This window comes from Carcharodon carcharias, chromosome 10 (genome assembly GCF_017639515.1).
Source record: "Carcharodon carcharias isolate sCarCar2 chromosome 10, sCarCar2.pri, whole genome shotgun sequence".
Lineage (NCBI taxonomy): Eukaryota > Metazoa > Chordata > Chondrichthyes > Lamniformes > Lamnidae > Carcharodon > Carcharodon carcharias.
Genome location: NC_054476.1, coordinates 157,060,478 through 157,077,905, shown reverse-complemented (window position 1 = coordinate 157,077,905; position 17,428 = coordinate 157,060,478). Strand labels below are relative to the sequence as shown.

The 17,428-nt window shown below is 44.9% G+C and overlaps 1 protein-coding gene across 2 annotated transcripts in view; it reads left to right on the top strand.

Moving 5' to 3' along the window:
* Nucleotides 1-934: 934 nt before the first annotated feature.
* The window catches only part of vps53 (VPS53 subunit of GARP complex), a 267,763-nt gene continuing 251,269 nt past the window's right edge, over nt 935-17,428 (top strand). The window contains exons 1-4 of one of the 2 annotated variants that reach the window (XM_041197224.1): nt 935-1,078; nt 1,505-1,585; nt 4,518-4,598; nt 8,408-8,457. In XM_041197224.1, coding sequence (XP_041053158.1) covers nt 983-1,078; nt 1,505-1,585; nt 4,518-4,598; nt 8,408-8,457 — 308 coding nt within the window. In that variant the 5' untranslated portion in view covers nt 935-982. The remainder of the gene's footprint in view (nt 1,079-1,504; nt 1,586-4,517; nt 4,599-8,407; nt 8,458-17,428) is intronic. The other variant, XM_041197225.1, reaches the window with a different exon arrangement.

The window sequence follows — 17,428 nt, the reverse complement described above, 5'->3', positions numbered from 1 at the left end:
AATTGGAAACAATTTAGGATATGATTTAGGCCGCGATGGAGTGAATGTAACGTTTGTCTGGACAAATGAACCAAGGTGGGTCAAATGCACTTTCTCATCCATAATTAGCTAGCGACCTGCCGATGTGCTCTTCCGGCCTTGCTCGGTTCCCCTTTTGGCTTTTCCCATGTTACATGGGGTCGCAATGCTGATTGGTCGTCATTTTTTTGGGGGCTTGGCAGGTGTTTTTTTTTTACACATCGGATGCCCTTCCTGCCACAAACCCTCCCCGTGTATCCAGGCTGGACACAGGCACCGATAAACCTCAGGATCGAAGCAGAATACTGCGGATGCTGGAAATCCGAAACAAAAACAAAAATAGCTAGAAAAACTCAGCAGGTCTGGCAGCATCGGCGGAGAAGAAAAGAGTTGACGTTTCGAGTCCTCGTGACCCTTCAACAGAAGGTGCTGTGCTCTTTCAGCATTGCCTCTACATTGAGATTTAGTTTTTTTCTATCTCCACAATATAAATATTAACATGTTAGATTACAGTGGAGTAAAAATGTATTATGAATATAATGTTTTAATATATAGTCATTTGTAACAACTGTTGCCAATAAAAACTTATTCATATCCATTTTCTAAACTTGGGAAAACACACCTTTCTTAATGGCCAAAACCCATTTGTTGCAACATTTAATGTTACTTTGTTTAAACATAAGTTGGATTTCAAAAAATAAGTTCCATTAGGGATAACACGGACAATATTATTGAACTATTATCCACGTCACAAACTTTTTAAGGCAAGTTTGGAAAGCCCATTGAAGTGAGCAAACCAAGTCTGGAGCAAGCGTGGCCCGGATCACGTGACGACAGAGGCCGGCTTCAGTCGGTCGCCGCCCGCTCACCTCCCGTGTCACGTGCCGCCGGAGGAGGAGGAGGTGGTGGTGGTGGTGGAGCCGAGGCTGAGTCTTCCCGTATCCCAGCGTGCATCTCGCGGGCGATGGCCGCCGCCATGGAGGAAGAGGAGCTGGAGTTTGTGGATGAGCTGGAGGGTGTGTTGTACCTGAGCCCGGAGGTGCAGCTGGCGATAGAGCAGGTGTGGAGCAGGCGACAGGGAACGGGCTGAAGCTTTTATTTATCCTGGAGACCATGAATTCCGTGTGGGGGACGTTGGGGGGGGGGGCGGGGGGAAGAGGTCATAGGTTGTGTTTATTGACAGCCCAGTGACAGCTGCCTGTCGGCGCCCTGCAGTCTCCCTGGCAACACTCACCCCCCACCCCCCCCCCCCCCCCCCCCCCCCCCCCGTTCGGCCACAGCAGCTCTCGGTCATTTGTCCCATTCTGGCTGGACTTGCTTTAATTTGACATATTTACCCACACTTGCTGAACTGGGACAGACGCAGCTGTCCCCAGTGGAGGTGGGTTCGGAGTGGCACAAACCCGTCCACCCGTCGGTCTTAAAAAGGCAAGTTTATTTTATTCAGCTGTCGGTGTGTGTGTCTGTGTAACTCCGAAACCTGCAGGTATCCAGTGAGCGATGGGTGGCACGTTTCCTTGCTCGACGAATCTGTGACAAAAATGAGACCAACCCAACAAGCGAGGAGGTAGATATTTTGGGTACTTGCGTAACAATATTAGGACGTATTAAAGCTTCAAGTTTAAAAAAAAAATAAATTCTTCTGTGGGACAGAATCGGACAAAGTTGGTACTTGTGATGAGGCAGTCTTAACTCCCCAAAGATGCTGAGCGATGCTGGATTGCAGTTCCAAGGGTGTGAGCCTTACTTTAGCATCTTGTCAAAATGGCATAAGGTTGGACTTTTTGGCAGCATGTTTTCTGATGGAGGATCACATAGCTGAGCGTGACCCTTACCTATGCATAGATTTCCTGGTGATATTTTTTCTTCTCCCTAAACAAGGGATGTGAACCAATTGCCGTACCCTTTTTGTAGCTGAGACCAGCAAGCACACTGGAGACTAGGAATTCAGCCTGGACTGTAGTTTCACCTACCAGGCTGGAAGGGAAGCTAGAACAATTTTTAAATTGTGCTCACAAAGCGAGAAAGGTGATTCTCGTTATTGGGGGCCAATCACCTCAGCCCCAGGACGTCACTGCAGGAGTTCCTCAGGGCAGTGCCCTAGGTCCAACCATCTTCATCTGTTTCATCAATGACCTTCCCTCGATCATAAGATCAGAAATGGGGATGGTTGCTGATGATTGCAAGTGTTTAGTACCATTCGTGACTCCTCGGATACTGAAGTGGCTCATGCCTACATGCAGCAAGGCCTGAGCAACTTTCAGGCTTGAGCTAATAATTGGCAAGTAACATTTGTGGCATACAAGTGCCAGGCAAAGACTATCTCCAACAAGAAGCTAACCACCTCCCCTTGACATTCAACAGCATTACCTTTGCTGAATCTCCTACCATTAACATCCTGGGTGTTACCATTGAGCAGAAACTTTGCAGAACCAGCCATATAAAGGCTGTGGCTACAAGAGCAAGGTACAGGCTGGAAATTCTGCAGCAAGTAACTTGCCTCCTGACTCCCCAAAACCTTTCCACCATCTACAAGGCACAAGTTAGGAGTGTGATGAAATACTCTTCACTTGCCTGGGTGGTTGCAGCTTCAATATGCTTAAGAAGCTCGATACTGTTAAGGACAAAGCAGCCCACCTGATTGGCATCTGCTACTTTAAACATTTACTCCCTTCGTGACCAGTGTACTGTGGCTGCAGCATTAACCCTCAGTAAGGTACACTGCAGCAGCTCACCAAGGCTTCTTTGACAGCACCTTTCAAACCTATCACCTTTACTGCCTAGATAGGCAAGGGCAGCAGGCACATATAAACACTGGAACTTGCAGTCTCCTCTCCTAAGTCACACGTATTCCTGACTTAGAAATATAACACTGTTCCTTCACTGTTGGTGGGTCAAAGCCCTGTACCTCTCTGCCTAACCGCACTATGGGTGTACTAACACCATAAAGACTGCAGCAGTTCGAGGAGATGGCTCACCACCACCACCTCGAGCAATTAGGATTGACAAATGCTGTCCTTATCAGCGATGCCGACATCCCATGAATGAATAAATTAAAGTAACAAAGTGGCACAATTTCCCAACATGCTGGAAAATTTTTATAATTAATTTGATTCCAGCATTTACCAGACTTGTGTGCAAATTGATTTCCCTTCCTGTTCTTACCAAACATCTACCTAAAGCAATTCCACACTTTGAGTAATATTAACACAAAAAAGCAGAATATTATTATTCCAAAAATGAAAACTTTAAAATGAGTTCATTGGACAATATTGCAGATAAATATCATCTGAAATTTGTACAAAAGGTCGCCATTGTTGACTGGCTTCACTGCAGTCAAAAATCGTTCAAAGGGGAATTTCTTTATTTTAAATATTTTCAGAATTCTCCCAATTACAGGCAGGTTCAGTAAATTACTTGTGGTAATGACAAGTTATATGTGAAAGATGGAATTTGAGTTGGATAAAATCAAAGGAAAGTCAGATGAATAGGATTGTGTTTAATATTGATATTTGGAAAGTATTGGGTGTTGTTGGGAAAAGCACTGAAAATGATTAATAAATTGTTTGGCTTTCATTGGTTTAATTAAGTAGACAAGAGGAAGATTCAGCTGTGCTGTTGGCAGTGTCCTCACATTAAAAAGTGACTCTGATCAAATAAGATTTTGGGATGGGTATGTGGATCTAGCATGAAAGGAGATAGCCTCAGCACTCGGTTGAGACCACATCGGGATCATTGTGCCCAGTTTATTGGAAATGATTCCAAACAAGGCATTAGGATGGTTCTGAATCTTGAATCATGGAGCTGTATTGAGATAACAAAGGATTTTGTCCTAGAAGCCATTGTCTTTAGGGGGAAACCCACTTGCAAGGGCTGAGGAGCAGAATGAGTTTTTAAAATCAAGAAGTCAACAGGTAGAATCTAGAGAATCTGTTTGTCAGGAACAATGTTTCTTTCCAGGCAAAATAATTTTTGTGGGATTGGACAATGTTGGCTTTTAACCTTTAGAGATCTTGGATCATACCCAACACAGCTTGAAGGATTTTTCTTTCTCGGTAAAAGGTCCAATAGGATGGCCAACACCCATCCTATTTCCTGCAATGTGTGAATCAATAGTTGAAACCCTTCCATGGTTCATTTAGAAAGAAGCTGCAGATAATTGATGTGGGAATTGGCGACCCTCAGTTGATGAAGTCAGAGCTGCTCTTCTCAAAATGGCATTGTGAATGATACTTCATCCACCCCAGCAGGAGTTGAAACCTTCAGGAGAGGAAGAGAGAAGAGGCAAAATAAAAACAAGAACTTGCATATAAACTGAGAAGCATAAGAGATTTAAATGATTTTCCCCAGCTTCACATATGAAAAGTTGCTAGAAGTAAATTAGAACTCCAAAAAATTCTTTCCTCAATGTTGTGCAGAGTCAGATGGGGGCCTTAATGTTGTTGAATGATAATTATTAAATGAAGAACTTGACAAGTCATATTCACTGAATCACACAGGTGTTCCCCAGTCAGGATCCCTTGGACAGGGCTGATTTCAATGCGGTGGAATACATCAACACGCTGTTCCCAACAGAACAGGTAAGCGAGCTGAAGGGATAGCTGGATTTTTTTCAGTGATGTGTGGTTTTTCCATATGATCTGCCAGATAGTGACTCTGTTGTTCTGGTCACCTGAAGGCTCAGGACTGTCTATTTGAACCATCAGAAGATACTTGATGAAAAGACAGTTGTCTGGGATTAGGCAGGAAAGCAGAGTGTATTCCTTTGCATGGCATTTCTCTTTTATATTATTCTATTGAAAAAGTTTGCTCTTTGCATTTATTCTGTGTTGAGAGCCCCTTAGTGAGTCTCCTGGAGAGTACAAAAATTTAATTTGTTATTACCTCATTTCTGGTTGCGTGGCATTGTTGTCTACAAAATGGCTGTTGAATTTGTCTGTATAGCAGTGACTGGGCCCAGAGTAATTCATTTTACATAAATGCTTTTGAACATTCCTGAGAGGAGATTTAATGAGTTACAACAAGTCTGCAGCCCAAAACATAAGAACGTAAGAAATAGAAACAGCAGTAGACCATTCAGCCCCCAGAGCCTGCTCCGCCATTCAATAAGATTATGGCTGTAAGTGCTAAAGTGCTATGTGAATGCCATTTATTTGTACTGAATTTTGAACTACAGACAGCTCTGGGTTCAGTGTAGCTGATGAGGAAAGGTGCTGTCATAAACCTTTCTGCCACTTATATTGGTCAGTTTGAGACAGGATATCTCCAGTCATCAGAAAGCTGCAAATAAGGGGATTAAAGCCAAACTTTCTCTCATGGGTAGGAGAGTTGATTTAAAGAGAAGCAAAGTCTAGAGAGAGTTCTTCTCATTCAAAACACTCTTGTTTCATAAATATCTATAAAGTATATTCAGTAAGCTAATCCTTGATCTTCTGGCAAATCATTACTGGTGTATACCTGATCCTTGGGTTGCTTCAGTAACATCACTTTAAAGGGGGGTGTCATAGAGCAGCTGCAGTCAAAACAATGGGTACCACAACTATAGATTGTATTTGGCTGATAGCATACTTTCCTGGAATCAATTGTTTCTGGTTTGGGCCTGTGCAGCCAGGGACCTCAGTGCAGCCAGTGGAGCCTCTCTGCAATTCCCCCCACTCCCCTCCATTAGTTATGCCTGGAGTAGACAAACAGCAAGGCAGCCCAACCTAAGAGGTTTCCATTGAAGGTGAAGCGCCAAGATGAATTTTTTCACATGTACAGAGCAGGTTTGGAGATGAACTTGGGAGCAGGTCTTCCATCCTCCCATTAGATAGGGAATATACAAGGCATGTAGGGAAACTATCTAGAATGAGGTAGGTGAAGGAAATAAATCTTCCCAAAAAAATCCCACTATTTGAATATTTCAGACTGTGCTTTAAAATAAGTAGGACTAAAGGAATCGACCAAATGCTTCAAAAAGATCCTCTTTTATAAGGTTTTCCGAGTCTTTGGCACCAATTCAGCCTTGCATAAGTTAATCATCCTCAGGATGACAGTTGGAAGATGTGCCAGCTTCTTGCAACAATTTCCCAGAGCTTTGGGTGATTTGTTAAACATGGTGCTGACAAGTACACAAATGCTGTATTTGACAGAAGTAATTCAAATATATCTGATTTACTGGCTGTTCTGATTGAAGCTGTGTTTTCTATCTGGTACAACTGGATACAGTAGCATAGTAGTTATGTTACTGGACTAATAATCCAGAGCTCAAATCCCACCATGACAGTGGGGGAATTTAAGTTCAGTTAAGTGTGGAATTCAGTAAGTCTGGAAGAAAAAGCTAGTATCACTAGTGGTGATCATGAAACTACAAGATTTTTGTAAAAACTCAACTAGTTTACTAATGTCCTTTTGGGGAAGGCAATCTGCTGTCTTGCTCGGTCTGGTATATATATGCCTCTAGACCCGCGGCAATGTGGTTGACTTAGTTGTTCTCTAAAATGACCTAGCAAGCTATGCAGTTGTATCAAAACCACTATGATGGACTACAGTGATTCAAGATACCTTCTCAAGGGCAATTAGTGGTGGGCAAATAAATTCTAGCCCATGTCCTGCGAATTAATAAAAAAACTAGTGCAGGATATATCAGGTGCCAATGCCTAATCCAACGCTGAAGTGAAGGGAATCTCACTAATTTTCACTTTAAGTTGTCAGGCTGGACACTGATTTTGGATTCATGCTGTTTTTAGAGTATAACTGCAGTGTTGTTGTGACACAGAATAACTTTGTACTGCAGTGTGACTGCCTCCTAGTTATTTAAGCAGAGAGCTCAACAGTTTTACAATCTGATCAGCTCTGTTTCCTTATTATTGTGTCTGCTCCATGCCAGGGCCAATTCTCTAAGGAGAGACTGTTCAATGTACAAGTTTTTGTTCTTGGAGAAGTGAATGACCTACCTGACTTTTGACATAGTAGACCACCCATTCTCCCCCAATACCACTCCATTGTCATCCAGTGTGGTGCTGCACTCGCCTTGCTCCATTCTTATTTATCTATTGTAGTTATTGTATCACTTGCAGTGGCTTCACTTCCTGCTCTTGCACTGTTATCTTCGGTGTCCCCTAAGGATCTGTCCCTGGCCGCCTCCTGTTTCCCATCCAAGTGCTGCACCTTGGTGACATCATCTGAAAGCACAGCATTACTTTTCACATATATGCTGATAACACCCTGCTCTACCTCACCACCTCTCTTGATTCCTCCACTGTTGCTGAATTTTCGAAATGCTTATCTGACATCCAGGAGGAATTGAACAAATATTTCCTCCAACTAAACATTGGGAGGACCAAAACCACAAATTCCATGTCCTAGTGACAACTCCATCCCTGTTTCTGGCAACTGTCTGAGACTAAACCAGTCTGTTTGCAGCCTTGCTTTCATATTTGACTTTGAGATGAGCTTCTGACTACGTATTGGTGCCATCACTAAGACCACCTATTGCCACTTCCATAACATTGCCCGACACTGTCCCTGGCTCAACTCATCTGCAGTTGAAACCCTCATTCATGCCTTTGTCACTTCTAGACTTGGCTACTCTAATGCATTCCCATCAAGCCTGCCACATCCTACCCTCCTTAAACTTGAGGTCATCCAAACCTCTGATGCCTGTATCCTTCTGCACACCAAGTATTGTTCATCTATTGCCCCTGTGCTCACTGACCTACATTGGCTACTCGATTTAAAAATTTCCATCCTTATTTTCAAATCCCTCGATGGCCTCTTCCCTCCCTCTCTGTAATCTTCTCTAACCCCATTACCCCCTGAGTTATCATCACTCATCTAATTCTGGCCTCTTGTGCATCCCTGATTTTAAATGGCCTTGCCTTCTGTTGCCTAGACCTTAAGTTCTGGAATTCCTCTCCCTACACCTCTCTACCTCACTTTCCTGCTCCTTTAAGACACTCATTAAAACCTACCTCTTGGACCAAGTTTTTGGCCTTCTGCCCTAATATCACCTTATGTGTCACTATTTGCTTATAATGCTTCTGTGAAGCACCTTGGGACATTTTATTATGTTAAAGAAGATATATAAATAACAAATTGTTATTAATCTTGTCTATATTGGGATGCCAGTTGTGTGACTAGAAGTTAATAGTTTAATTGCATTAAAAGTCTTCTGTTGGCCATTCTTCTAAACAAATTGCTCAATATATGTTATCTGGAATAACCTCGATGTTTATGGATAATAGAACTGTAAATTAATGTTGTGAAGAATTCATGTTTGCTTGAAGGATTAACTGTGCATATTTTGTGTTCCACTAGGAGTCACTGCCTTACTGAATTTAAAGCTGCTCTTTACTCAGTTTAACTTTTCACAAACTGTTCTCATTTTGGCTTTTCTTTCTCTCCTAAGTCTTTAGCTAACATTGATGAAGTTGTAAACAAGATTAGACTAAAGATAAGGTGAGTGAAATAAACTATTAACTCTCTTTACTGTCTGTAAGGATTCCCCAGAGTCCCATTTGACAGTGTCTCATTTAAATGTACATACAAGTGCAGATTGTCCTTGTGCACCGCCCATCCCTTTGAGTATCTCCTTTGCTGTTCATTTTCTTAGTTACGTCCTCATGAAGCGCCTTAAGACATTTTTCTATATTAAAAATGTTGTATTATGAGTGCAAATTGTTAGGTAACTAGCTATAATAGGTTATGTATTCATAACACTACCTTCATAATGCATGTAACTGTGAGGCAGCAATCTTGAGGGGAGATGGTTGTGTAGTGGTAATGTCACTGGACTAGAAATCCATAGGGCCAGGCTAATATTAATGGGCATTGGGTTCAAATACCACCACGGCAGCTGGTGGAATTAGAATTCAGTTAATAAATCTGGAGTTACAAACCTAGTCTCAGGAATGGTGACCATGAAACTATCATGATTGTCATTATGACATGATTGTCATAAAAACCGATTGGTTTATTATTGCCCTTTAGGGAAGGAAGTCTGCCATCTTCACCTAGTCTGATCTAGATGTGACTCCAGACCCACAGCAATGTGGTTGGCTCTTAACTGCCCTCTGAAATGGCCTAGCAAGTCACTCAGTTCAAGGGCAATTGAAATAAAAAAAACTTACCTGGCAGGGGAGAGACCTTCATCACGTTTCTGCCAGGGAAAGAGCAATGGCGATAACCAGTCAAACCCCTTACCATGGGGTACCTAACACCATCTGAGTCATGGTGAAGGGCAGCGAGCAAGGAACAGGAATGGATAGGACCACCTTCACTAAGAGGATCCTATTCAAGCTGTGTGGTTTCGAGGCTGCGGAGATCTACTGCCTACAGGATTTCCCCAGCGCTGGTTTCTTTGATGTGACCTTCAAGCAAGTGGCAGCTTGTGTCAAACTACTGAAGGTGTTTGAGGAAAAGAAAGACCTGCCAGAAATGAAGATCCTGATGGCGGAGCCACTTTTTGCTCTACCGTTACATCGAGAACGGGTTGTGACAGTGCATCTGTACAACCCCTACGTCCCTGTCGCTGACGTGCTCACCTTCCTTACCAGGTACTTCGATAAGGTTGGGAGCTGCACTGAAGTTAAAGATAATTTGGGGATCTGGACATGTAAACCCCAGGTTAAGGTAACGCTCAAGACCGACGGTAAGGGAGCTGTTTTCCACCCCCCTTCCAGATTCGCTATTGGGGGAAGCCGTGGGTACCTTGTCTACGCTGGGCAACCCAAACTTTGTCGCTCATGCGGCAAGTCTGGTCATGTGGCGGCCAACTGCAGTGCTGTCCTCTGCAAGAACTGCAAAAAGGAAGGGCACCAGACAAAAGATTGTAAACAGGCTAAGTGCTGCAACCTGTGTGGCGAGGCAAGTCACCTCTACAAGACCTGCCCCAAACGTTGCCGTACTTATGCACAGGCAGCCAAAGCCAACGAGGGGGAAGCAGAAGAAATGCCTCGTGCCTCTCCAACCACCAAGGCCCCCAGGGAGAACAACGGGACAAAGGAGGACACAGAGAGAGACAAGGTGGAGGAAAAGATTGGGGCAACAGACAGCCAATCAACAGCACTGCCCCCTGAACCTCCCACTCCTCAGGAGAGCGAATCAACGGAGGAGGAGGAGGCAGCAGTGGGAAAGCAGTAGGGGGAGTGGCAGCTGTTGAAGAGAGCCAAAAGGAAGAAAGGGCTAAAAAGAAACCAAGCCACTTCCCAGACAAGAGTCAAGAGGCATCTCCTATCCGACACGGATAACAAGAGCAGCAGCTCTTCGGACGAAGAAAGGCCAGGGCGGCGCCAACAGAAGAAGCGGCAAAATGCTAGGGAGTTGGAGAACGAGACATCTAAGCTCCAGAACATTGGAGACAATGAGGAGACCAGCGCACCCCAACTTTGCCCACAACCCGAAGAGGCCAGTGCACCACAACCCCAGGAATCTGGGAACAGTGAGGCGCTCAGCGCACCCCAACTCTGGGAAGCCGGGAGCAGCAATGCCCCAGAGGGGGAGAGGATTGGAGAAGCTTCTCCAACAGAGGACATTTCAAACCCCGCTCTCTGCACGGACCCCCAGTTGCCACCCGAGCAGAACATCTCCAATGGGGAGGTTCAGGATGCTTTCCTCAGCCCATCCAAAGTGAAGCAATTTGAGCACACTACAGGCATGAAGGAGCAGACCAATAGTCTGGAACTCTCAGACAACAGGTTTGGTAAGCGACTAACTGCTTTAAAATGGGTTTAAAGATTGTATCCATAAATGTGCGTAGCATTAAATCTACTACGCGATGTGTTGTGACCTTGGATTACCTTGCCAAGGTCAAAGCTGACCTGTTGTTTCTGATGGTGGTCCCATGGGCCATCGATCTGGTCGGGAGGAAACTACTCTCGTTCCTCCGGCCTGGGGATTCTGCTGCGGGGAGGCAGCTTCACTGTCTCCCAGGTTAAGGAGGTGGTGGGCGGGCACCTCTTTGTAGCAGACGTAATGTATAAGAATGCTCCACTCTGGTTAATTAACATCACAAGGGGCTGAGCGGCTGGAGGTTTTTCAGCAGCTCCCACTGCTGCTGGCGACCTCCAGGCCGGTCATTCTGGGCGGTGACCTCAACTGCATCATCGATGCGGCTGGACGATCCGGCAGGGCCGACAGCAGATTGGATGCTACGTCCAGATCCCTGATGGAAACAGTAAAGGATGCCAAGCTGCATGACGTCTTCAACCCTGCAGATGGAGCGCAGCGTAGATACACCTGGTCGCGGCCTGATGGGTCCATCTGTTCCAGGATAGATTTCCTTTTTGTGTCCCGTGCATTCACAGTCAGATCCACCGACGTCCAGCCAGTGTTCTTCTCTGACCACTGCCTCCTACTGGCTGACTGTCACTTAGAGAAGGACCAGAGGGTTGGCAGGGGGGCATGGAAGCTAAACGTGCAACTGCTGACCCCAGAGAACATTGAGGAGCTCAAGAGGGATTACAAAGGTTGGAGAACCATGAAACCCCTCTTTGAGTCACTGACACACTGGTGGGAAGCGATCAAGGGAAACATCGAGGTTTTTCGTCCTCAAAGGCACCCAGAAAGCTAGAAAGGAACAGGGGGAAATGTCCCGACTCCAGAAAAACATGCAGAACCTGCTCTGGCTGCAGTCGATGGGGGTCGATGTCAAGGAGGAACTCCAAGAGGTGAAGAGCCAGCAAGCCTCGCTCTTTGCCTCGGAGGCCTCCAAGATCATCTTCCGTTCCAGAGTCCGCTCCATGGAGCAGGATGAGACGTGCTCACGTTTCTTCTTCCAAAAGGTACACAGAGAGAGCTCTGTGATCAGCAGCCTGAAGGAAGAAGACGGCTCAGTAAAGTCATTGCAATCTGACATTTTGAGGATCAGCAAATCCTTCTATGCCAGATTATAAGACGTGAAGCCCACAGACAGCACGGCCTCCCAGTCCTTCCTGTCCTCTATCACGGAGGTCTTAGATGACAGTACACGGAAGAGTCTGGACAAAGCGCTAACTCCTGACGAACTGACTGAGGCCCTCGAGTCCTTCGAGAAGAGTAAAACTCCCAGAAGCGACGGCTTGCCGGCGGAGTTGTATTCGGCTTTGTGGGACTGGATCGGCCCAGACCTGCTAGAAGTGTACGAGAGTATGCTCCTGGCCGGCAGTATGTCAGAATCCATGAGGAAAGGCATTATCACCCTCATCTACAAGCACAAGGGGGAAAAGGGAGGAAATTAGAAATTGGCGACCCATTTCACTGTTGAATGTGGACTATAAAATTCTGTCCAAGGTCATCGCCACTCGGGTCAAATCCGCTTTGGAATTAGTGATCCACCCTGACCAGACCTACACTGTGCCAGGCAGGAAGATCTCTGACAGCCTCATGCTGCTCAGGGATACAATTGCCTATGTACAGGACAGGGGTGTGGACACGTGCCTCATCAGCCTGGATCAGGAGAAGGCCTTTGACAGAATATCGCACACCTATATGGTGGATGTGCTCTCCAAAATGGGGTTTGGGGAGGGAATTCGCAATTGGATCCAACTGCTCTACACTAACATCAGTAGTGCAGTCTCAATCAATGAGTGGGAATCAGATAGCTTTCCTATTAAATCTGGAGTCAGGCAGGGCTGCCCTCTCTCGCCTGTTCTTTTTGTGTGTTGCATAGAACCCTTTGCTGAGTCCATCAGGAAGGATCCGGGCATAAGAGGAGTGACGATCCCAGGTAGTGGAGGCACTCAGATCAAAGCCTCCCTGTACATGGACGATGTCGCCGTCTTCTGCTCGGATCTGCTGTCGGTGCACAGACTTTTCCACATCTGCGACCAGTTCAAACTGGCCTCAGGAGCCAAGGTAAATCGTGGGAAGAGCGAGGCCATGTTCTTTGGGAAATGGGCTGACCGATCCTTTGTCCCCTTCACTGTCAGGGCTGATGGCCTGAAGGTGCTGGGGATATGGTTCGGACGGACCAGGGCACGCATTAGAAACTGGAAGGAGCGAGTGTCTATGGTGAAAAGGAAACTGGGCATGTGGGAGCGACGCTCCCTCTCCATTGCGGGTAAGAACCTGGTCATCAGGCGTGAGGCACTCTCGCTGTTGCTGTACGTGGCGCAGGTCTGGCCCATTCCACACTCCTGTGTGGTGGCAATCACCCGAGCCATCTTCCGCTTTATCTAGAGGTCAAAAATGGATCGTGTCCGCAGGGACATGATGTACAAGCCTCTAGATAAAGGGGGAAAAAACTTGCCCAACATCGCCCTCATACTGATGGCCACCTTTGTGTGCGGCTGCATCAAGCGGTGCGTAGACCCTCAGTATGCAAACACCAAGTGTCACCAAGTGCTGAGGTTCTACCTGTCCCTGGTGTTGTGAATGATGGGTCTGGCCATGATGCCGCGGAACGCTCCAAGTAGTTGGACCGTGCCATACCACCTGTCCCTCATGGGAAAATTTATGCAGAGAAACACCTTCGACCACAAGTCCGTCAGGCAGTGGTCAGCACGTAACGTCTTAAAGGCCCTGAGGGAAAAGGAGAGGGTGGATCCTGTGGGATGGTTCCCTGAGCAGACTGGCAGTCATTTGGCAGAATGCCTCATCACCAGAACTTTCCAACAAACACCAAGATGTAGCTTGGCTGGTGGTGAGAAAGGCCCTCCCTGTAAGATCCTTCCTACACGCCAAGAGTCTCACCCCCTCTGCACGTTGCCCTCGAGGTGGCTGTGGTGGGGAAGAGACCGTTGTTCACCTCCTTGTAGATTGTGTCTGTGCGAAGAAGGTCTGGAGAGAGATGCAGTGGTTTCTGTCGAGGTTCATCCCGAGCAGTTCTGTGACAGAGGACTCTGTGCTCTACGGGCTGTTCCCAGGGACACACACCGAGGCAAACATCAACTGCAGCTGGAGGACCATCAACTCGGTGAAAGACGCTCTTTGGTCTGCCCGAAGCTTGTTGGTTTTCCAGCGTAAAGAATTGTCCCCGACCGAGTGTTGCAGACTGGCACATTCCAAGGTCCAGGACTACGTGCTGAGGGACACAGTTAAGCTTGGGGCAGCCGCCGCAAAGGCGCAATGGGGAAGGGTCGCTGCCTAAGACCTTTCTGCCACAGTTCACTGAGGTGCTGGGAACTGTAAAGAGCCCCTCAGGCTGTACAGATTAAAATGTATGTCTGCCAATGATTGAAATATTCATTGTTTGTTCTGATACACCTTGTGTTTCATGTTGTAAAAGTTGAACCTGTTTGTATTTTTGTAATGGTGATTTGAAATGGTTTTGAAGATTTATGAATAAAGTATATTTTTGCAAAAAAAAAATAAAAACAAGGGAGTGAGATTAAGTAGATCTTTCAAAGAGCTGACGCAGGTGCAATTGGCTGAATGGCCTCCTGTGTTATAAAATGCAATGATTAACTATACCTTCCAACTTAATATCATTTGATATTAATGATAAAAAGAGACATGCCAAAGCTTTTCATCTTGCACTCATCAAGACAATTCACAAGAATAACTATTGTAAAGGGAACAGCAATTTATACTGCATGAGAAGAGAGTGCTGATTTGATAGCAAGTGAGCTGTATTGCCATTGAGAATGCACCAGGGAACAGTTAACTGCCAAGCTTTTATTTAAATTCAAACCAAGCAGATTGACTCTGATTGGTCAAGGCATTGCTATGGGGAATGAACCAGGGAATGGCTGTCTTCCAAACTTTTGTCTGAGCAAGAAATGATGCTAGCCACTTCATGCTTCGATAATGCAGTAGCAACATGAGTGGTATGCTCCTCTAACAGGATGTTTCTGTTAAGCCAAAAAGATGTTCTGCCTATCATGCAAATGAATAATGTGGCATATGGATTTCAGTGCTGGTGTGATGCCAGGTATGTAGGCAGTCCATCTCAACGACTGGCAGATTGTATCAAACTACACATCCCTTCGGCTGTTTGCAACAGGCAAAGTACCTAACTGTACCTAACTCAAAACATAGTTTCCAATATTAGATGTGATTCCATGATTGGACAGCACTTGCTAAACAATCCTGGTTGTGCTAAAAATTATACTGACAACCAATTTAAGATTCCCAGTTGGGCTCACTTACACGTGCTAGAAGTTACATATATTCATACACACAGCCCTGTCCTTTGTAGAGGGAAGGCGAATGTCCATGCATTGAACCTTTTTCAGCTAAAGAAAAGCTTGGGGGACAGCCATTCCCTAGTTCATTCCCCATGTCAGACCTTTGACCAATCAGAGTTGACCTGTCTGGTTTGGATTTAAAAAAAAGCTTGGCAGTTTATTGTTCTCTGGTGCATTCTCCATGGCAATGGCTCTATTAATCAGAGTTCACTTGCCAACCAATCAGCACTCTCTTCTCATACAATGTAAACTGTTGTTCCCTTTACAGTTGGTATTCTTGAGGATCTGTCCTGATGAGTGCATAACGAAAAGCTTCAAAGGCATGTCTCTTTTTTCAGCAATACTCAAGTTCTACACTATCATTTTTATATTGGGTACGTTTCTCTATGTTCCCAATTCCTGGTCATTTATAAATGAGGTGGAAAATTGGGGCCCAGCACTGATTCTTGGGGTCACCATTTGTAGCTTTCCACCAGTGCAAGCATTTGTTTATCCGGACACTCTGCCCATACTTCCCAATCAATTTCCTATCCAGGTGACTAGGTTGCTACTAATTCTGTGTCATAATTTTAATTAACAATTTCTTTTGCAGGACCTCATGAAATGGCTTCTGAAAATCTGTGTATATGGCATTCATTTGTTTTCCTTTGTTGAGAACCTCTGCAATCTGTGGAAGAGCTTTTGTTAGGCTTGTTAGTCATGAGTTACCAAAACTATGCTAGCTCTTTTACCAACATTTACTTAGTTTGCCCTTTTCTGCTGTTCAATATCAGCAACTCCATTTACGTAGCAACAGTAGCACAGTAAAATACCCAGCGCATAAAAAAATGGACATAGAACCAAAAAATGGGATTTTATGAGGGAAGACTAAAAGCTTGGCTGAAGAACTGAGTTATAAAGAAGGCATCAAAGGAGAGGGAGATAGTGAGACAGGAAAACTTAGGGAAAAAATTCCAGCTGGAACTTAACTTCTAGCACGTGTAAGTGAGCCACACTGCTGGAGCAGCTAAAGCTATGGCCAATGATAAGACGAAAAAAGGGAGTAATACGCAAAAACATGGGGTTGGGAATGATGATTTTGGGTTGGGAGTGTGTGGGTTTGAAGCCACGTAAAGATAAATTCAAGAATTTTAAATCCTGGGGCACCAGGAACCAATGCAGAGCAAATGGATGAACAAGAGACTTAGTGTGGGATAGATGAGAGTATCCCATGCCAGCCCACAGCAGTACCAGGGAAACATCCAGTTTTGGGAATAAGCACAGGTAATGATTATGGCATTAAATACCAAAAGGAGAAATCCCTGCCATCTCTCCTTGTCATTCAGTGCACAACCATTCCTGATTTTCTTATCTTCAATGACTTGGAGACTACTGTTGTCTAGAAGTAAATCTGGACTAACTATGTCAGCACCTTGGCTAAAAGAAAATGGCAAAGGTTGAGTGTGCTTAACTGGTTCACTTCCTGACCATTTAAATGGAGTTGGAATATTCACCCCTTGATGACTGTAACCACAATAACATGCAAAATGTTTGACACCAAGTAATTTGGTGGCCCTGTCATTGGACTCAATATCCATCCCCTCTACCACTGATGCACTGTGGCTGCACTATGTACAATTTACAGGGTGCACTGCAGCAACTTATCAAAGTTACTTCAACAGCATTTTCTCATCCATTTTTACAAAAGAGAAGGACAAACAAGGCAATATTGTTGAATATCATCACCCAAAAGTTCCTCTTCAAATCACAAACCATCCTGATTTGGACATATATTGTCATTCCTTCAGTGTTCCTTGGCCAGTATCCTGGAATATCCTACTTTACACCATTGTGGCATCTTAAGGACTGCATCAACTCAAATCCATTTGTTTATCTATTACAATTTTTCTGATCATGCAATACTCCTTTACTGTTTGCTGTCCTTCCTTCACTTTAAAATTCTCATCCTTGTTTTCACGTCCCTCCATAACCTCCCCATCTCTGTAATCTCACCACCCTGTAAACTTAGTTATTTATGCTCCTGCAATTCTGACCTCTTGAACATCCCAGATTTTATCTGTTTCACCTTTGATGGCTGTGCCTTCAGCAGCAGAAGCCTCAATCTCTGGAACTCCTTCCCCAAACCTCCCTGCCTCGCTACCATTTTTTCCCTTTAAGACACTCCTTAAAACTTTGTTCTTTGACCAAGCTTTGGGTTATCTGCCCTAATATCACATGACGTGGCTCAGCATTGAATTAAGCCCTTTGGGATGTTTTGCTATCTTAAAGGCACTCTATAAATGCAAGATATTTATTATATGCAAGAATTTTGTTTCAACTTCCTC